We start from the raw sequence: 22982 nt of genomic DNA, 5'->3' as shown, positions 1-22982 counted from the left end.
ATGTCCTGCACTTTGGAGGGGGTGGAAGAAATTGTAAAAGAATAAAAGTTTCAATAATACATGAAAGATAAAAAAAAAAGTAAGTATTAACACAGTGCTTTGAATGGTAAAAGCACCATCTGGGAAAAGCATAGGTCTTATTTATAAGAAAGATCATTATAAAGTATTCACTAACTGGTGCAATTGAATGCAGGCTAAGCTGGTGAATGTTCTATACTTCATTGTAATGCTGAGATTCTGTCAAAATTTATGTACAAGAAAGCACATATTGATTTCATAAAGCATTGAAATGTTTATGGTAATAGTTCTGAGGACTCTTTGACTTGATGCATGAGACAGTAGATCTTAGTAATGAGAAGCCACATTTCCTTAGGAAATATTTTTTTCAGTTAAAGTTGGGAATTGTATTTGCCATACAATGTGAGTTTTCACCACTGAACTTCTGGCTATTATTAACTTCTTAACTATGATGTCACTAAATTTGAAAGTTCTGGAGAGCTACCGAGAAGCCAAAATCTTTTATTAAAATTCTTTCTAGTTCTCCTCTTATTCCAAAAACTTAAGTGAAATAGATTTAATGGTCCAATGCTTAATTTTTAGAGCAGAATACAGAATCATAATTTTCTACCTTAATAAAATAACAGCAACAATGGGTAATATTTAACACAGTTTCTATGGGCCAAGCATTGAGCTAAACATCTTAGTGCATAATTTATTCTATTTAATTCTCAATTATTATGTAATCATTGTATATCCTTAAAAGGAAAGAAATAAAACAGAAACTATGTTTCACCATAGCTTTTTCTGACCCTCCAGACATATTTTTGCATCTTCTTGTTCATTATTGATAATAAATTTCAATTTCTCTGTTGTCGAAGTATGATGAACCCAGACCAGAAAAATCAGTGCCTCAGATCTGCTCCATGCTACCAGCCTAGACTTAAACTTCAATGTCAACAAAAATGTTTTAGCAATTTTCTGAGATTTCTCTCTGAATCACCTCCTTTAATCTCTAGTTTGATGCTATAGGAAGATAGGTATCATATCAAATCATAAAAAGGCAACAGCCAGATACTAACAAAACTAAGGTCAGAGGAGAAAGCCAGTGTAGCACTATGCTAAGAAATGTCAGTCCAAATGGGATGCCTGGGTAAAGAAAAATGTTTTCAATAAAGTCAGTGAGGCAACACAAATAAGGCAGACAGAAGGGAAAGAGAGAAATACATTTTAATGTCTATCAGTAACTTGACGTGTATAATACCATCTAATTCTCCTGAGAAATATGAATAGAAATGAGTGGTTATGTCTGGTGTGTGTGTGTGTGTGTGTGTGTGTGTGTGTGTGTGTGTGTATGTGTGACATTTTTTTCACTGTAGAAGTGGAGGTAGACCATAATTGCTAGTTTGTATGAGGTTACTCCCTGTAAGTTATGGAATTAAGACCTTGAATTCAGACTTACACTCATAACTTCTTTTCTGATACTCCTTCACTCTTTCTGCTTTACTTATGCTCCTGAGTATGAGTATTCAATTTTTGTCTTACATATTTTTATTAATACTTTAAGAATTTCCTACATTGTGTTTTGATAGTATTTATTTCCCTCCTCCATTTCTGCCTTTCCATACACATCCAACATTATGTCCTTCAAAAGAATAAAAATTAAACCCATCACTTCTCATAACTACTGTTTATAGATTCTTGAGTGTGTGGCCATTCATTGGAGCTTGTTAGACCTACCAAGGACCACACTCTTAAGAAAACTAACTCTTCCTTTCCCAGAAGCTGTCAATTACTAATACCTTTCTAGTGAGAGGAGGGACTTCATGCCACTTATCCTCTCTGTGGTACAATTTTGTCTATCTTGAGTTTGTTCAGGTTGTATGTGCAATTGCCCTACACTCCTCCCCAACACTGCTTCCCTGTGGTCAGCTACTACCTCTTTGTTCTAAGTATGAATTATATGAATTGTGTATTATGAATAGACACCATGGACAGATGAAATGATTTAAGGGTGAATAAATGAACAAGGTCTATGAGGTCACTCAGTCCGAGTTATTATTAGAAAATTCATTCTCTGGTTCTTTCAAATACTGATTCCTTCAGGAGGCAAAAATATACTTCTGAGTTAGAAGTATATTCACTCTGTCAGTTGAATTTGGATTCTGCTTCTCTGAGATAACACTTAGGTCTCCAGTGGAACGGCTTGTGGAGAGAAAGATCTTTTGTCAGCATATTACTTTGTTGCAACCTTTGCTCCATCTTACACGGGATGGGAAGAAACAACTAATCATTGTGGGGCGATTTACAGAGTACTATCTTTGGGACTCCAAGTTTGGATAAAGACCAAAAGGTTAAAAAAACAAACAAACAAACAAACAAACAAAAAAACGAGAGCAAAAGGAGAGTTAACTAAGGATCTGATGAGAGCAGTTATTTCAGAATCTGGAGCACCTGGTTTGAATGGCCTGTACTTTGTATGTGAATGGTGTTCTGTCTGGGTGATGGGACCAGGGGTTTTCATGCCAAAGGAGACTGACTAAAGGTACACAGAGCACACTTAAATACTGAGAGCTGATTTCTGTGGTAAATAGCGTCTTTGAAAATAAAGGAACATCGTTCTATTTCTTTGTGGTAAATTTGTTATTATAGAATGTACTCTTGGAAAGGGGAAGCAGAGGGGAGATAGGTAAGAAAGGAAAGATAGTTGGAAAGGGGGAGGTGGGATCTTTAGAATGGACAACTTGCAGATTTCTAGTTGAGGCACTGATTACTGATGGACTGAAAAGCTCTGGGTGGTGCTTGGAAGTGGCTTGTGAAAGGTTTACTTCTTGGAACTTGATGGACAGCACCTGGGGTAGCAGTTCTACAATATCCTTAGAAATAAAGCTAAGGAAACGGAAGTGAGAACCTAGACATATGTCATGCTGACATGCAGACCTCTGATCACACATTGATTAAGATTGGGTAGGAAGTGTCTGGGAGGAGTTGAGGGTAGAGAAAATATAACCAAATATATTGTATTAAATTCTCAAAAGGCAAATTTAAAGAACTGTAAAAGTTTATGGTAACTGACCTCAACCAAAGGAGCATTTAGAAACAGCAGACAACCCCATCATGAGAGAGATCTCCTGGCACATATACATGCATTCAGAGAGACCTCAAAACGCAGGATCACGTCAACCAGGACCTAGGAACACAGGCTTGCTGGCTGGCAGCTGCTTTGGGGGCCAGCAGAGACTTGGTAGACATCATATAACGGAAATCACATGTTTTTGGATAAGGAGTCATTTTTGAACCCTAGGATATGCAGTGGGTTGGAAGGACTACCATAGAAGATTCCATAAATTAGGCAAGTAATTATCTCTTAGTTTAAAAGTCTCTGGGCCAGAGATCAAGGTGTCTACAGCTCCTTTTTCTCAAGGATTTGTGGATCAGTTCTGCTCTCTATCTTTGGACTTGGATTTTGTTGACCATCTTTGTATTTCTTTTTCCAGGTTTCCCTTTATATGTGTCTTTCTCTGTGTAAAAATATTTTATTTTTAGAAATACACAATTATATTGTATAAAAACCTGTCTACTGACCAATATTTCACCTAATCTCTTTTATAAATAAATAATGTTGTGGTCTGAGATACCAGGAAAAATATTTGAACTTAAAAAACTTAAAATTTGATTAGATATAATTTGTTTTTTTAGTGTTAACCAAGGATCATTTGAAATTAAGAAAAGAAATGCTTTAGAATGTTGGTTAGATACTATTCACTAGTATTAATTTACCTTTAAGTTAATGATGAATTGGAGTAAATTTTGTCATAAAGAACATTGTAAATGTTTATCACTAGATGTGTTATGTGAGGAATACATAGTGGAATTCCTGGAGGCCCTTGATACTTCATTACTCATATCATTGAATTAGAAATGATTTTTCCCGCTTGAATATTTGTCTGATGCATTTTATTCATTTAGTTAAGAGACACAAACCACTTGTTTCTTGTGTAGTGTGTGGCAGGGGCTGTTTTTGTGATTAATAATCAGGCAATCCATATACAACTTCTCTGAGTTCCACCTGCCATCCTGCCATGTGTAGCAACAAGATGCTTGGTTGTTAATGTTTATTTTCTGGGAACCAGGCAACAAAATCTCACATTTCACAGAGTAATAACACTTATTTCCAATTATTAGCAAGGGAAAATCATGATGTTAATATGGAAAATGTCTGCATTCATCATTTTAATAAACATTGAAAGTCTGCTGAGACCCTGTAAATGACAAAGATATTACCCTTTCATACGGGGTCCTTTGTGTTGTGGAGGGGGAAGACGAAACACCAAGTTGAGGTTCCTGGAACATTGCCAAGAATAAACTAATTCAGACCTGTGAGGGCCAGGAATACATAATTGCAACCAAGAGTTCACCAAGGCCATTGTCAATTTCATAGCCTACTGAGGTCAAGAGTTCATTTTGCTAATCATGGAGAAAGCTAAAAAGAGAACTTTAACTCACGGGGTAGATTCCCAGTTGCAAGAGGATGGAAGGGGAGGTGAGGGAAGGATAGAACCTGCCTGTTGCACACAGCACAAAATCAGAGTAGAATGACTCTATTATCAATAATTGACTGCATATTTCAAAAGAGCTAAATAAGAAATCAAAATGTAATCAACAAAGTGAAGTGATACATGTTTAAGGAGGCTGTTATGTTAATAGCCCTGACTTGAACATCGTGCATTATAAACATGTGTGGAAAAATCACACTGCACCCCCATAGATATGTGCAAATGTTATGTGTCAATTACATTTAAAATGTATGATATATCTGAATAAAATATCTTTATTAAACCCTTCACTATACTTTGTATATGAAAATAAAATTGAACATAACAAAAAATAAAACTAGTTCATTAATAAGTAAATTTCAGGAGAGGAAAGTTATGGCTGTTGGAAATTTTCCTGGTCTTCAGTCTTCAACAGAAACTGGGATGTCATCACCCCAGAAGTGTTTCTGCCTCTGTCCCCCCAGCAGCCACAAAGTTCTGCTAATGGAGCAGGAAGAAGTATAGTGTAGGAGAAAATGGAGCTCTGTTCCTCTCTGAAGCTACTCCTGTGTAGGATGTGAGCTTACTCAGCTGTTTCAAGGTGAATGTGCAGAAGAAGCAAACGGGAAGCATCCTGCTGAGGCCTCTGATTTCAACCTTCTAAAAACACAGAAGCATCTGGAAGATCTCTCTCTTCTTGTTCTGTACCATATTTTCTCTGCTCTCTCATCCATATACTCTTCCTTGTCTTCTCCCCTTCCTGCCTCTCTTTCTCCCCCTCCCTCTCTCTACCTCCTCCTTCCACTCTTCCCCATCCTCCCTGTTCTCCTCCCCCTCCTCCTTCTTCCCCTCTTCCTCCTCCTCCTTTCCCTTCTTCTCTCACTTGCCCTCTCCTTTCTTACTCCACCACTCCCTTTAAGCTCACCAGTCTCGCTGTGATGAATACAGACAGACTAAACATGAACTTGCTCTCTGTGCTCACTCACCTTCCCACAACGCCCTGCAATGACTTTTAAAGAGGGGAGTAGATGGTGACACTCAGTGTCAGGAAAAGGTCAGATCCCCAGAGTTCCAGGACAGGAAAAACTCTCAGACAGGCAACGTTTCATTGTTTCTTCTAGGATACTTAGAATACAGCTCATGATTCTTCCATGACTACTGCTGAAGCATCTTGTTTCTGAACCGATAAGTTGCAAACGTATTTCCTAGATACAATTAACCTTCCCTCAGCTGCCCAATAAGAATGGAGAAGTGCAAACTACTTGATAGTGACAGAATCATCATGTTTTATTTCACTTGAGACACCTACAAGTCTTCCCTTCTTGTTGTGTGATCAGAATCCCTGGAAAGGCTACTGTACATCAGGATTTGATTGTGTCTCAGTCCTGTACACAGAATACTATTCATCTGACTTTGCACCCAAAAGCTCTTTATATTCTGCCTCCCATTTTCAGCTGTCACAATGTGTCAAAATCGCTATTCTTCTCTCTAGTATTTATGGCTAAAGGAGTCATTACTTGTCATCAGGGGGCCATCTGCACAGTGTCATTGGGTACTGACACACAGCCACTGTTTAAGCTCTGAGATAGTACATTTCTCAGAATAATGCCAGTACATCCATCTTCCACATTCCCCAAACAAGAAGATTGTTAATAACCATTAGACCTGCACAGCCACGGGAACAGGGGGTGTACCATGGTGGTATAGGGAACTGCCCTTTACAACAGAATCACGATGTTACAAACAGATTAGATACATTTTTTTTTCAGATTTTAACTTTATATTTTATTGTATAGGACAGACAAATCTTGAGCAGGTATGGTTAGGGAGTCAGGCACAGACAGAGTGCTATCTCTGCATTGTGAGGATTCCTTTATGGGGGCTGCAGGCTAGATGCTGACCCTGTGACATGACAGAGCAATGGCAGCGATTTCCAACCACTTGGAAATATCATAATCCTACATGCAGCACTTACAGTACGTGGAAATTTCCCGCTTTGTTTTAAGTTCTGTATTTATTATTTACTTACTCACATTTTGGTTTATTTTATAATCTAAATTACCCATTGCTAATTCTGCTTCATATTCTGTAGTAATACCACTATTGACCCAAACTTTTTTCCAACTCAGATGCTACTGGCTTCTAAAATCATTTTAAGCACTGAACTTCAAATCACTAAATTGTCTAAGAAGCAGTTTGTAAGTACAAGTAAGGTGGACAGATGGACAGATAATTGGTTTCAAGGTTGGTGTTTCCTAATCCATCAATATAAGCATTTTCTTTAAAGCATGGAAGATGAAGAAAGAAGTATTTGTGTTTCTTTCTCTGCATTTTTTGTTTGTTTGTTTGTTTGTTTTTGCTGTTGTTAAGCACATGCTCCTTAATTCTGTCACTCGTTCTCTTACTAACAATAGAGATGCTAATGACTAATAGTGAATGGGATGTGGTCTTGGATCTGAGAAGAATGAGGAGTACTTAGAGTGGCTGGGAGTCATGATGCATACACCCTCATGCTTGTACTGGGCTCCAGACACCCATGAGTGATAGCAGCTGGTTATCATGTTTTAAAAGAAGTCAGCCCATACCTCATGTGTATTCTTTCTCACTTTTAGGTATTGGTGTATAATTTGGAGTTTGATAGAAGCCCATGGGAACTATATGTAAATGAAATAGACTGTGTGGGCTGGGTTTTATAGAGGATTTTATTGTGCTCTTATACTTTCATCATGTTCAAGGGAAGAATATGTAAGAATGAAAAGGGCTCTAGTGCAGGCCAGAGAAGGTAGTCACAATGTTGGGCCACGGTGGGCAAATGTGCTGCCTTGATTTATTTGGTTAACCCTGAGCTTGCCACAGGCGATGGAAAACTTACTCCTGGCTCTGACAGAATGCTTGCTTTCAGAAGGATTTTAGAAAGTGTTGATTTGTAAACAAAATCCTATTCTTAGTAACAAACCAACTAGACTTTTACCCAAGCTACCACAAGCCCAGAGAAAGACATTTAAAGATTTAGAAGATTAGAAGATAAACTTAAAAAAAAATAGTTGTTGGGTGCCTGTGAAGTTTCTTGTCATACAAATCATGCAGTAAGGCTTGTAAACCAATTACACAAACATACATTTCCAGAAAAGGCACTGATAATTTCAGTATCTGTCACTTCAACCTATTATATTTTCATCGAGTGGATTTATAATTCAGTGATGGAAGCCCTGACATTGTCCTTTTTAACCACTGATGTCACATCTTTGACCTTTGGTGGGTTACATCACTGTATTCCTTCTGAATTGCTAGGAAACATGGTTATACTAAAAACTCACAATGACTCTATCAAACATTTTATTATGTTATGTTTTATGTGGAATTAATAAGAGGAGAAGACAAGAAAAGGAACGGCAGATACATACAGCAAGATAATTACCAAAATGAAGCTGAGCTCTAGAGGGAAACAGTACCACAAAGGTGTCTGGAGTGAGATGTGGGGACTTCATGGAATGAGAACAATTCAGAAACCTACCTTGGTGTCTGAGATGAGTCAGAGTCAAGTAATGAAGCTTGGGACTCAAAGCTTTGTCTTTCCTGACCTTTCCAATGCTCTAGAAAGATGAAGCAGGAGCAACAGCTTCCTAGCAGGAGAGTCATGGGTGGCAGTTCCCAGTCCACAAGAGGGTCCAGAGGGCCGCTTGCACTAAACACACCTTCCCACAGCATCAAACTGATGAACTTCAAGCAACTTTTACCTGGAAGTGCTGAAAGTGTGAAGGTGTTCTGCAACCTGCCAAGAAGTCCAGTCAATATAGGTAGCAGCCCTGTAAGTAATTCTTCCAGGAAATCATGAAGCTTACTTGGGAACAGCAGTAGTTATCTACAGGCATACGCAAAGGAGTACTGGCCAGCACAGGTTTTTAAAGGCAGAAAATAAGAGATAGTTATGCAAGCCACTTCTGATACAAAGTTCATTTGTCTTAGATTAAAACCAAAGAACTAGGGTAAGTTCATTGGTTAAGGTGCTATGCAGGGCGAGTGTTTTGTCTAAAACATCTTTGCTGCATTGTTGCGAGATCCAAAATGGTGAAAAACTGAACTTCTTGCATGTATCTAGATGTGATGCATGCGAATCCTGTGGTATATAGAGAAGTAATCACCCATCTTTTCTGTGGCTGCTTAAAAGATTTTGAAACAGTGCTTACCTCAGAGAGGCTTGAGCAAGCCCTTTCCCACTTCTCATTTTGTCTGAGAAGAATCATTTTATTTTTGTATCAGCAACTTTCACTGCCTCTAAACTTCAGGACTCACAGCTATTTGCCACTGATTCCCCCATAAATAACATCCCCAGCTTGCAGACTGGGTAGTGATGTGGAGAGGGACACCTGACTGGGAGGAACATTGTCTTAGGCTTGAAGTACCAACTGTGATCAAGTGAGATGAAGCTAAAAACTGAGGCATTCATAAAAACAAACAGCGATGTTGAAAGGAGCTATTTCTATCATCTCTGATACTTTCATATTTTCCTTTACACGTTTTATAAAGGAAGAATATTATTTCCATGCTTCTTGCAGAAAAACATGTTGAAAACCCCACTCTTGTATGCAGAGGTGACCAATCCCTCAGGTATCAAATATACAGGTACATTGGTAGGCTTATAGGTGAGGACGGAGGCATCATATTATCGTGATCTTGTGGTATTTGTTCTTAATTTGAACATTAGAAGTTTAGGGATTTTATTATTATTTCTATTTTAAATTAACATTCATACTTAGATGCATTCTTATTTGCGATATATTATCCCAATACTGATGACTCACAAAAGTATCCTGTTCAATATTCACAAAATCTGAATCTGCCTCTGGTAAGAGAGGTAAAATGAAACAGGGCCAGATAGACTGAGCTTGAATAAGCTCTGAAACCATCCATCAATTCGAAATGATGTTTAGTGATATGAATTGGTTGGATAAACTCTAGAAGAATTTGAACTGAGAGGAGAGTATCCATCAACAGGTTAAATCAAAATTAAATCCATAATACCATCCCTCCAGGTGCCATTGACCCTTGTACACGTAATGCCCTTTCTGATGTTTGGCTCTACACAGCCCTACAATGACCTCATATTGTTTTGATTTCATTATTCTAAATAATCATTTTTATACACATTTGTTCAGGACTAGGATGATTTTGTACAATGTCTGAATTCTTTTGACTTACTTTTATATAGCTCCTATAGACTGGATATAATAACCACTCATAATGGTGTATAAGAAACACAACATTATTGGGTAGGGTGTGAACCAGTGCATTGATATTGGAGCCATCTTTGAAATGGCTTCGTGACAGTGCAACAGTCGGCCTCTTATCCAATGACCAATTGAGGACAATGACTTTGTCATCCCTAAGAATAATTCTCCTCCCCAAACAAGAACACACACAAGTCATAGACAGAGAAAATAAAGGGGATTTCCTGACCATAATGGCAGAGGCACCAATTAAATACAGTCATAGCATTTGTAACATAAATGTATTTCATTGACTCAGACATATAAAAAATGAGTTCTCCCTTAAACGTAAGATAAAAGGAGTTAGTTAACTGCAATTATAAAGAAAATTACTGAGGTCCAGACATGCAGATGATGGTGTCCAAATGCAGAAACAATGATCCTATAAGAAGCCACACCCATTTCTGAGAGTATATAAAGATCCCAGAAAAGGAGTTATTTTCAAGTTCAGTCTTCTGTTATATTCAGCTCAACTTACACCTGCCATCAACATGTCCTACGGCTGCTATTCTGATAACTTCTCCTCCCGTTCCTGTGGAGATCACCTGAACTACCCTCACTCCTCCTGTGGCTCCTCCTATCCCCGGCACCTGGTTCAGAGCACTAACTTCTACTCTCCCAGAACCTGCCATCTGGGCTCCTCTCTCCACAGCGGATGTCATCAGAACTGCTTCCAACCCATCAGATGCCAGACTTCTCATGTGGTGCACAATTCCTGCCAGCGTCCCTGCTACACCCCAAGGGTCTCCAGCTTCTGCAGCCCCTGCAGGACCACATATGCTGGCTCTCAGGGCTTTGGATCCAGCAGCTGCCACTCTCTGGGCTGTGGGTCTAGAAGCTCTTACTCCCTGAGCTGTGGATCCAGTGGCTTTAGACCCCAGGGTTTCTCATCACAGGGCTATGGATCTGGATTCTGCTACCCATCCTATGTGCCCTATAGAACCTGCCAGTCTTCTTGTTACAGACCAAGCTGTAGTACTAGATCTAGATTCTACTGATCTTCTTTCTAATTTCCAATCTTTCTGACCGCTGTCACCAGTCCTGGAATCTTGGCTGTTGTTATCTTCCTTCAACTGGGAAGAACTGTCTTCTCATTCCCTGATTGCCAACTCCTCACTTTCTCTCTGACCCCAGCTACTGGCTGATGTGTGTCCTTTGAGAACTCTGCAATTAATCTATTAACGCAAAAATAAAGTGTGCATTGCAAATGAAATTTATGGTGTTGAAATTCTTTCTAAATTTATGAATACTAAAAATTTTGGTTAATGAATATACTGATTTGCTATCCAGCCAGGCCTGCTTTTGTGAGTTGTTTCCTGTATGCTTGCCTTTGAGGTTGTGAAACAGTGACTTGATTAACATTAAGTGAACAGTATGCACAGGATTACAGAGTTTGAAGTTCCACTAAGCTGTGAATTAGATAAAAGTCTTATGTGCCTCAGATAATTTTCTTCCTTAAGAACATAAAGCAAAATCATACTCTTTGAAAGCATAGATTTTTTTTTATTAATTAAATCTCAGATGCAGAAAAATGATTTCCATCAGTGGCGGGTTCTCAAGTCTCTGCCAGCTGGTCTGACTAAGTTCTATTAAGAAGGCGGAAGTCAAAATGTATTTGATTTTATGACTGTGGGTTCCCTTGTGCACTGGTAATAAATGTTTTGATTTGAATCTGAAGTGTCTCCCATGGGCTCATGTCTTGAATGCCAGTTTAACAGGTGATAATCTATTTTAGGAGGCTGTGTAAACTTAATTAAGGGGGGCCTACCTCAAAGCTATGCCTTTGAAGGTAATAGGTCAGCAACAGTGTCAGCCCTGCTGTCTGTATTTCCTTGTCTTCCACAATGTGAATTCTCATCATCTCATTTTCCTAATGCCACAGGTAGACCCACTCTCTTGTGCTTCCCTTCAATGCTGGATCTGCAGCCCTATGAAATGGTGAGTCTGTATGAATCTTTCCCATACAATGTTCTGTCAAGTATCAGGACATGGCAACACTAAAATAAATACAGAGGAAATGAAAATTACTGCATCGGTTATGGAAAATGGTACAGATTCTCCAAAATGGTAGAACTGTAAAATGATCTAGCAATTCCATCACTGGCTATATAGCTAAAGAGGATTCAATCAGTGTGCTTGAAAGACATAAATACAGTACTGCTTACAGTACCTTAGAAGTAGAAGAATATACTGAAAAAGGACTGTAGAAAATGTGGTACATATCCATAGTTGAATTTTAGCCATTAAAATGATGAGATGCTATCCTTGAGACAATATGGATAAAAGTGGAGAACAATATGTTAAAGGGTATAAGCCAGACTCCAAAAAGCAAGTCCTGAATGATGTCACCCACACGTGCAATCTGAAAAGTTTGCTCTCACAGACACTGAATGTAAAGAGGTGATTCCCAGAGACTGTAGAGGGAAGGGTTGGGGTGGGGAGCCAGAAAAGGTTAGCCAGTGAGGAGTTAATTTACAATTTGATAATTACAAAAGTCTCATATGTAGACAGTTGTTTAGTTACCCCCTAGACATGAGTGCCACTATGGCACAATGGTTATATCTTGCATGTTGGTAATTTGGTGTTCATAAACTGTACCGCTGAGTAGGATTCTTGCTTGCTTTTCTCCATCGGCCGATAGACCTTTGGATACTATGAGAGGCAGTCCTCAGTGAGAAGTCCTCCAGGTCAATTCTAACTCAATTCCTCTAAATCTCGTGTCTGAAACTTGAAGTGTCTTAAGCAATAGTGCCTTCCCTTCACATTAAGGAAGGTGACCAAAGGCAATGGCAATAGTTTGCTTCGCAGGAATGTTCTCTTGTACTCGTTAACAGTTCAAAGGGAGATTTACTTTGCCAGGCCCTGGGGAGTTGGTTAGTCTAGGGCTCTGGGGGAGAGCACTACTAACCCAAGTGTTATAACTTCATTTAAAGCATTTATATATGTATGTATGTATGTATGTATGTATGTATGTATACACATACTGTATAGTATACATTTATTTTTGGATGTAAAGCCTGTACAACAATAGGGAATTCATGCCTGGGACTGTAAACCTAATCAATTGATCATAGCTGATGATGAAGTCATGGACCCTAGAAGAGAACCTTCTATTGCCACTTTCCTAAACCACTATAATTCCCAACTGCATTCTAAAGATTTATACTTATATAAACAAATAAGTGTAGCTCTCTCCCTGCACCATCAAAGAAGTTTATTTTCACCAAACAAAGACCACCACAGAAATTGACAACTGGTCAAAATGCAGAGAGCAACTGACTGTGGGAAGCCCATCCCAAACTGAAACATCTACAATATAACCTCTATGTTTAGGGTCTGGGGAACATCACAGATTTCATGTAACAGTTAAAATACATTTAAGTGAAAAGCATACAAAGAAGCTATTTCCACCATTTGCAGCCACCAAGATGGAATTAGAGTGTACTTTACTAAAGAAAATGACCAGACTTGGAAAGATACTCTAATTCACTTGCATGTGGAATCTGAAAATGCTGATGACTTAGAGTCAGAGAACTAGAAGGTGACAGCCATGAAGAACACAAGGAAATGGAAGATGGCCTACAATTTGATAAACTAGAAAATTTTCTTTTAATGATGCATTTCACTGAATTATAACCAAATTTAATACATAGTATATTGTTAAATTGTAAAATTACACAGAGTGTCCTCTTTGGATTTCATTTAAATTATTACTTAGATGAAGTTGAAGATAATATCATTTATATCACTAGAGGTGAGCATTTCATATGCATTTGAGTAAAAAAATACTTTTTCATGGTAATATTGTCTAATTTATGTGCCAAGAAATTCCTGAAACAGATGTGAAGATAGATAGCTTAAGATAAGGTGCCTATAACTGATAAAATAGATGATTCATGCAAGTTCCCATAAATGCCCCCACTATTATTCCTTTATTTTATATAGCTGTCTTAGTCACCGTTTCATTGCTGTGAAGAGACACTATGACCAAAGAAACTCTCATTAAAGAAAAGGAAGCATTTAATGAGGTGCTTGCTTACAGTTTCAGGGGGTTAGTTTATTATCATCATGACAGGCAGACTGTCATCCAGGCAAGCAGGCATGGTGCTTGAGAAGTAGCTGAGAGTTTTACATCCAGATCCATACAAAGAAAGAGAGGAGAGAGAGAGAGAGAGAGAGAGAGAGAGAGAGAGAGAGAGAGAGAGAGAGAGGGAGAGGGAGAGGGAGAGGGAGAGAGAGAGAGAGAGAGAGAGAGAGAGAGAGAGAGAGAGAGAGAGAGAGAGAAGAGAGAAGAGAGAGAGAGAGAGAGAGAGAGAGACTGGGCTTAGAGTGGCTTTTGAAACCTCAAAGTCTACTTCCAGTTACACACCTCCTCCAACAAGGACACACTTCCTTAATCCATCCAAACAGTTTCCACTTAGGACTAAGCATGCAAATATAAGAGTCTATGGTTGAGGGAGGAATGGTTGTTCTCATCTGGTCTACCATAAAAGCCCTAGAGAAAAATAAAAATCTTAATAAGAAGCACTATAAAATGACAAGAATATCTGCCTTGCATTAAGACTCAAATAACAAAACAAAGTAAAATCCAAATATTAAAAATTTGTGCATGCTGACTCATACCTGTGTTCCCAACACTTAGGAAGCTGAGGCAAGAGAACTGCAGTGAAATCAATACCAGCCTAGCTATATAGTGAATTTTAGGACAGGTCTGGGCAGTGAGACACCGTATCAAAAAACAGAAAGAGCAACAAAAAAAGCAAAAGTAAAAGAAATACTATGTTATTTGAATTATCCAGAAATGGAAAACCCCCAAATCATTGTATGCCTTCCCTCACTTTATCTGTTTCTTTCTTTGAGTACCATCATCCATATTCAAATTAGTAACCAATTGACCTTGTTTCAAGTCAAAAATCTTTAGTCATTTTGCCTTTAAATAGTCTTTGATTTTGCCTTTAAATAGTCTTTGTTTATAAGTGTGACCCATCAAGTTTCTCATTCAATTTATCTTATCTGTTTTCCCATTAAACTGGATTCTAGAAACAATATAAAACGTATTTTATAAATGGAAAATCATTGTTGGCAAATTGAATATTTTTATTCAACTCAAATAAAAGTGATGACATCATTGCAGTCTTCACTGTAGGCAAAAAACAACCTTTTGTCACAATATAGATAAATATACAGCCAGGTTTCACCCACGACACGACAGGGACATTTCTTTTCATGACTGGGTACCTTTAAAGCCATATAGTACCAACAGTTCTGACAAGGCAGCATCTAGTTTGATCAGTGCTAAAACAATACAGTAAACTGGCCTGTAAATAAAAAGTGAAGAATGATATTCATCTGCTCTTTCAGAAAATGTATTAAGGGACACATTTAGAAATGAAAAATTGCATGTCAGCCATGATGGCATATACCTTAAACCCAGGTTTAAAATGCAGAGTCAGGAAGATATTGATTTATAATAAATTTTGTGGGGTAAATGTTGAGATGTTGTCTGAAAGGAAAGAAGGAAGGAAGGAAGGAAGGAAGGAAGGAAGGGAGGGGAGAGAGAGAGAGAGAGAAAGAGAGAGACTTCTAAATAATGGCTAAGAACATAAGTGATTCCTAATTCAGAAGAAGTCATTAAAATCAGAATCTTAGTTATATCCAGTTGAGCTCACACCTGCTCTCAAGGTGGCATACAACTGCTAATCTGAAGACTTCTCATCCCCCACCATAGATACTAGCTGACTCCCTCAGTTTCTTCCAGTGGCTCTCTGCCCCAGCAACCTGGTCTACAGCACTAGCAGCTGCTCTGATATGACTGAAATAACACTATTCCATTCTGATCCCATTGTGTGTTTGCTTAGACAGTTCTCAGGCCCCTAGCTCCTTCCCCTAAACACTCGTATCTGCCTTGGCAACACATTTGAGGTTTCCATGCCATGGTCCAGATGTACTAACCAAAATAATCTGCAAGTTATCTCTAAAATAACTAATATGCTCTGCCAGGAACAAGAGTTTCAAGCTTATCTTGACCCTCATGTAACTGTGATGTATTTTTGTGGATTTTGCCTTTAAGAACTCTGTATCCCTGAACTTGGCAGTGGGAGATTTTTCAGAAGCCTAAACCAACTCTTCATCTGGCTATCAGTAGAAAGGACTTAAAACTCTTCATTGTGGATCCTGAGTTATGTCATATCTCCGGGCTTTGGATCCAGCAACTGCAATTCCCTGGGCAGTGAGTCTGGAAGCTGCTGCTCACTGGCCTGAGGTTTGAATGGCTTCAGATTCTTAAGTCATGGAGGATATATTGCCTTCATCCTAATCTATGTGGATACACTCTTTTGTCAAGTGTTATACACCTCCTTGAGCTATCAAACTTCCACAGAGCAATCCATGGATCTAGTTTCTGTTAATTAATATGTGGACAGGCTAGACCATCTAAATAACTTCTAGAGGTCTAGCCTCTATACAAGTAATTTTCTTCAGTTTTGAGAAAAATATTCCTCTTTAGGACTTCCCAATCAGCTGTTAACTTATTTTTCCTTCAGTTACAATCTACTGACCAAAAAAAAAAAAAAAAAAACAAAAAAAAACTTTGCATGGAAAACACATAGAGCTTAATGAATGATCTGTTTGGTAAATTAATAGAATTAGTGGGATAAAATTGTTAGACCATTCAGTGAGAATTATACTCACACAATTTGAATTAACTCTAAGGGATTAATATAATTTACATTCATGCATCTTCACAAATAGCTGAAAAAAACAAATAAATATTAGCTACTAAAATCATACATTCTAGTTTCAAAATATGTTGCTAGTTTCTCAGTTTTATCTGGAGAAGAAATTTTTGTGTGTATGTATGCTTCTTGTTTTGTTTTTGGAAGCTTGTTTTGTCTTGCTAGGCCTCTTAGAGAAATTCTACAAAATCTGACAGATTGGTATATTTATCTTAGGCTTTTAATATTTCCCTCTCTAAAACTTATGCTTTCTGTCACTGTTTACATTACAAAACAGATTTTATGTGAATAATGTGAAGAAAAGTATATACTATATTCCCTTTGAATATGGAACATTTATGGTTTTTAAGGAAAACAGGACACTAGGAAAATACTAGTGGGAAAATTTGGTCATATGAAAGTTTTCTACAAAACAAAAAGAAGTTTTCTTTGGTTTAGTACTGAGTAGACCAAAGGAAAAATATTCTCTAATATAAGTATTTTACTCTTACTGACATTTGTATATGTGTAAGGAGGAAGTCAATTACCATTATAAGAATTAATTATGATTGTGGAACATGAGTTTTCACCTTCTTGGATCTAATATTTATACTAAACATAGCTAGGAAGAAAAGTAATTAAAATCAAATTTCATATTTCCTGTTTGCTACTTCAAAGTAGATTTGTAAATTCTATTTTCGAATTTTATGTTATGCTTCATATATTTCATATAGAAAATAATGAAGTTAGTTAGTTACAAAATTATTATCTTTGTATACAGATAAATAAACAAAGCTCAAAGAATTTCTCTATCCATTAATCTGTAGACCTCCACAGCAATTATGACAAAGAAATTTTACAAACCGCACTTCACCCAAGAGGAAATGAAAACTCCAGGGAGATCAGGAGTCCACAGTTGGTCCCCGCCCTGTGAGGACACAGCAGTCAAAGACTATGAGAGAGGGAGAAGTTTGCAGGGAGCAAAGATATCCATGCGATGAGAAAGAATAATGAGAAGTTTGAAACTATGACATAAAAGTTGACAAACTAGAGGTGTAGAAAGATATTTGTCAACAAGAAATTTACAGAGTTAAAGTGGAAGGTACATAGCATAGCCAAAAATCAGCCCAGAGCTGTTACCCAGGTACAAGCAGTTCTCTGTGTGTACGTCACTGTCATCTCATAACTTACCTGGTTGTATTTCTTTGCTACTAAAATTACTTTCTATTTGGGCATTCTCAACTTACTTTTTATCTCTGTAAATATCCTCATATATTTTATAAAACCAATTTTGCCAGCCATATAAATTATATTTAGAATGATATTTAGTTATTTAATATAAATACACAATTCATGTCAACTTGTAATTTATTATGATGTAAAATATGTATCCACGTAGATAATAAAATTCTTGCACTACACATGAAAAATAAGATGTTAGAAGACCTGCAAAGTTTCTTGGTTATTAGTCAAACATGTTCTCCCCCTACTTCTGCTTTGTTAGGACCTAGTTCAGGACCAAGTTTAGGCAGCATTTTAATGTATAGAATTATTATAAACAAACCTTGTTTTCAGTAGTATAGTCTAACCAATGTTAAGGTACTGAATGCATTGTGGGCGCTAAAACATCTGGTTGTCATTTATGACAAGTCTCAGAGAGGAATCATATTACAGTAAAATAGATTCTAGAATGAAATCTTGCACTCTGCAGAGGGAAATTAATATATCTTTGGAAAGGCAATCCCTAAGATTGTAGATAAACCAAACTTGACCAAGGGACACTATTTATCTACACAATTATTTACAACTGTCCATCATTGCTGATCCTTTCAATCCACTTGTCATAAAGTCACATGGTTGCACAGTAGAGTTAGTTTATAGGAAAGGACCAAGGCAGAACAAAAAAAATGAGACTATAAGAACAGATCTACCAGACCCCCAAAGCATCCTTTGCTCAGATCACATATGTAAACAACCTTGAAAGTCTTGAATAACCAGCTAAAAAAGAGTATAGAACATCCCAGCTAGGTTTAAAGATGAGTTGTGTTTAATGTGGCTGCCTTTAAATAATGCAAAAAGAAAAATGTGTTCTCTGTAGTTGGAGCTTTATACTAAACACTGTGTTATAAACTTGGAATAACTGAAAATGATGTTCCAGTTGATACTTCCAGATTGCTGTAAAGTGGAAATTGAACTGACAAGCTCCTTCAGGACATGGGAGAGAGACTATTAGAATGTTGACATGAGGAAATCAGGGAAAGAGACAGATAGACAGATACATTGGAGCGAACACAAAATGAAATCTTCATATTTCATTCCAATGCCTAATGGAGTATCTACTGTGGAAGAGAAAATAAAAATCAAGGACACAACATGATCCTGCCAGGTAAGTTCAGGCTTTGCCAGGAGTCTCTTGCAAGGAGAAAATTAAGAAAAGAAGAATTGAATTAGAAAAAAAAAAAAGCACCTATCATTTTAGAAGTGGAAAACAAGAGTTACTCTAGAGTGTAGACTGCCTTTTCGTGATTTCCTGATTCTTATGTTGCTAACTATTCTTTCTTTTTATCTTTTTAAAATTTAACTTCTTTATTGATTCTTTTGGAGTTTTACATCATGCACCATAGTTCTGCTCATCTCCCTGTCTTCCCATAATCTCCCCTCACTCCTGCATTGCCCCCCCAACAAAAGAAAGCAAAACAAAGCAAGCAAGCAAATAAACAAACAAACCTCTTCACTTCTTCTTTGTCACCCCTTCAACACCTCTTCATTTGTTCTGGTAGTATTAGGGGCCTCAGTGTGTCACACAGTGTCCCCTTTCGTCCTATCAGCTTTACTAGCAAATGTTCCTTACAATGAGTCACTGGTCTGGGTCAAGGTCTCTGGTTTCTGGTTCACCATCATCACTGGATTCTCACCAGAACTCCTCTGGGATAACCAATGACTACCCCACTCTTGGAGATTTTGTGGGTATTGTTCCACAGAACCAGTCCCTTCATGAGGTCCAGCAGGTTCTACATGGGGTAGATGTTAGCACAGGCCAATCTAGTGGTAGCTGAGCTGGTCAGTCTGGGCCACTGGGGCCACCCGCCTCAGGCAAGGGGGCAGAGTCAGCTCCCCTATGCCCATAACCTCAGGGTAGATTTACCATAGCCTGTAGTGAGGGGTGGGGCCAGCTCTCTTGGTGCTGTGCCCAGCAAAAGGCAAGAGAAGCTTTCCCTGGGCCAGCAAAGGGTGGGGCCGGCTCAACATGACTCTCTGATTTTATCTTGCATGTTTTCTAAGGCCCACTGAGGTGATACAGGCCACAAAAATCAACACAGACCCCAGCTGCAGCTAGATTATGGACCCGGACATGGCCCTCAATTGCAGCTCTGGCCCGAATGTCACCATAACATTGGGTAGCAACATGGGCCTCTCAGATCTGCATGAATCATGGCCCTCGGACACCAGCCTGGACTCAGATGGCTGATCTGATGCTGGGCATCCTCATGTCCCTCTGTGGAAATAGGAGCCACATACATCAATCCAGACCCTGGATGACACCATGGGTCTGGTTGACAGCACAAGCCACCCAACCCAGATTTGTATGGCCCTGCTGCAGCATGGTGCCCAGACCTAATAAGGCTGCAGGTTACTGCCCAGATCCCAGGCCTCTGTGCAGGCTCTAGTGGCAACCTGGGCCACAGACTTCAACACAGACCCCAGGTGCAGCTGGACCATGGACCCAGATGTGACCTCAGGCAGCAGCTTGGCCTGATCAACATCCTAGCTGTAGGTAGTAGCCCCAGCCACTCAGATCAGGATGGCTTTGGCAGCAGCATGGCCCCCAGAGACCAACAAGGCCACAGGTTGTAGCCCAGACCACAGGCTTCATGTGGCCTTTGGTAGCAAGATGGGCCATGAACATCAACACAGACCTTGGCTGCAGTAGGACGATGGACCCAGACATGGTCCTCAGCAGCAGCCCAGGTTGTATCTGGTTGTCTCCATGGCCCCAGGTGGTGGCAAGGCTGTACCAACCAGCATGGCCCCAGGGGCAGCCTGACCCCTGGACCCCAACACGGCCCCAGGTGAGCCCAGACTACTGTTATCAGCATGGTCCTTGATGGTAACAGGAGCTGCAGACATCAACACCTACCCTGGCTGCTGTAGGACCAGGAACTCAGACATGGCCTTTGGCATCAGCCTAATCCAGACATCACTATGACCCTGGGTGGCAAGCAGACCTCCCCCACCAGCCTACTCCTCACCACCTTCATCATAGCTCCAGGTGGCAAGTAGCCTACTCTTCACTCTGCCTTTCTGCCTCTTTCCACAGAGCAGGAACCATTCCATTTCTCTTCCTCTCCCATTTCTCCACCACACATTTGCTTATCATAATGGGCCCCACCTGCTTAGCACCACAAGGGGGACTATGGATGTCTTCCTGCTAGCCAGGTCCTTGAGGACCCCGGATGGCCTGTGACTAGCTAGGTCTGTCTGAGCAGAACTGCATCAGGTGGGGCGTAGATTTCTTCGCCAGCTATTCTTTCTTAAGTCATATTTTTATTCAGTCATTTGAAGGTAAGAAGCACTCTATACTGATGGACTCTACACATATGATGACCCATGAGAATATGAGTTGGCAGTGAAAACTAAAGGCGGTCATTAAATAACGCCTTGCAAAGAACAGAGTGTCTCCCAGGATCACTTGAACTACTAGGAAAGTGAAAAGGAATATCCAGGTAAAAAGATGAACATGGAGAGATGGTCAGACAAGAAAGGTGGGCTGCTTGATAGAATGATGTTGCTGACCGATCCCCTAATATAGGGATATTCATTGTTTTTGTGGTGTTATAAGAATTGGAGTTTTTATAATATAAATATAATTATTAAGATGCTAGTCAATTACAGGTACAGTGCCTAATGATTTACACATATGTAAAAGTGTACATACATGTAAAAAAATTGAGCCTGTAATTGTGTCACACCCACTGATAAGAGTATAGGTGTTTCTCAGTTAAGAGCACAACTTTAAACCCCGATCTTCTCACGGCCATGCATGTGAACTCATATTTCCACTCTTGTAACAGCTGCTCTGAAAAGTTATCCTTGCATTAGGTTGGAGGCTCCCTGGCCCACTCATGCTTTTCCTATGGTGTCTCATTATGAAGGGATCTTTCTATAGTCATTGCTGTCTTCTTGATAGTGGGCTTATGTGCTGCTTTTGGTCCAGTGGCATCAGACCAGTGTTACATTTTCAGATTTTATTCCCTGTGTTTTAGACCCAGAGCAAAAACATACCATACATTTTCCTTCTATGAAAGGTCAAACTTGGTTTTGGCACCCTGAATTAGGAGCTGGCTTCCAGTGAACAATTTGATGAATTCCATAAATGATCATGAAAATGTCTGTGATGTTCATTATGACATTTTCCAGGGACAAGTAGCTTTTATGTCTTTTATCAGAAGTTCTTTTCTCTTAATTTTAAGATTATAGTGTGTGCGTGTGTGTGCGTGTGTGTGTGTGTGTGTGTGTGTGTGTGTGTGTGTGTGTGATTATGCCACATATGTGTAGGTGCTCACTAAGACTAGGAGAGGATGTCAGATCCCCTGAAGTTGGAGTTACAGGTTGTTATATGAGCCACCCTACATAGGTGCCGGGAGCTGAACTTGTGTTCTGTACAGGAGTAGCTCTTATCCCTATAACCCCTCATAACAAGTTTTTATTCTCTTTCCACTAAATACTAGGTTAAAAAAATAAGTTCTTGTGTCTTCAAATTTAAGTAATAATGAGCTAAGTGCAAACTCAGCATTGTTTAAGAAATGTATACAACTTTATTTTCTTCCAAATAGATACACAGTTTAATGATTATAATCTAATTTCCTTGCTCATTCTGACATCCAAGTAGTTGTACTTTTTTTAATAGGATATTGATTGAAATATGTGTTCAGTTTGATTTGGCAAGCTAAAAGCACATTGAAGCCTAGAAAGATGGCTCAAGAGTTAAAAAACATTTAAAAACGCTAATAACTCTTAACCAACTTCAAATAAATTTGGTTAATATTTTGTTAAAAGTTACCAGTCTTATGCAAGCAGTGTTAAATTCACAGAACATTATAAATTTTACAAAGAGAAGCTATAGGTGATGAGTATGGGTCCCAACGATGTAGTTCCAGAATCTTTCTGGTTTCATATCAATGTTTTAGTGAAGCCCAAAGTAAATATGGATGAAAACACAGATATAGTTAAATCAACAGATGCAATTATTTCACTTCATTCTGAAAATAACATTGGAGACACTCTCATTCTTTGTCTAATGCTCTTAGGTTGCAGAGGGTAATTCAAGAGGTCATATTTAACTAAGATAAATGGGCTTCTATGTAGTAACATCACACACACACACACACACACAGATTGTTTACAATTTACGTTAAACTACCAGTCAGATACATTTCATCTTATGTTTAATGTCTTTTTCTCAACCAGAA

General features: G+C 38.7%; 1 protein-coding gene across 1 annotated transcript; it reads left to right on the top strand.

Annotated features, from left to right (window-relative positions):
• Window positions 1-10290: 10290 nt before the first annotated feature.
• On the top strand, window positions 10291-10797 carry LOC131922940 (keratin-associated protein 13-1-like). The gene has a single exon (XM_059277804.1). The coding sequence runs from the start codon at window positions 10291-10293 to the stop codon at window positions 10795-10797; it is 507 nt and encodes a 168-aa protein (XP_059133787.1).
• Window positions 10798-22982: the final 12185 nt, after the last annotated feature.

This window comes from Peromyscus eremicus, chromosome 12 (genome assembly GCF_949786415.1).
Source record: "Peromyscus eremicus chromosome 12, PerEre_H2_v1, whole genome shotgun sequence".
Classification (NCBI taxonomy): domain Eukaryota; kingdom Metazoa; phylum Chordata; class Mammalia; order Rodentia; family Cricetidae; genus Peromyscus; species Peromyscus eremicus.
Note: the sequence above shows the minus strand (reverse complement) of the source record. Positions and strands in the feature narration are given on the sequence as shown.

Coding starts and splice junctions, on each gene's coding strand:
- LOC131922940 (XM_059277804.1), top strand. CDS start 10,291: ATGTCCTACGGCTGCTATTCTGATAACTTCTCCTCCCGTTCCTGTGGA.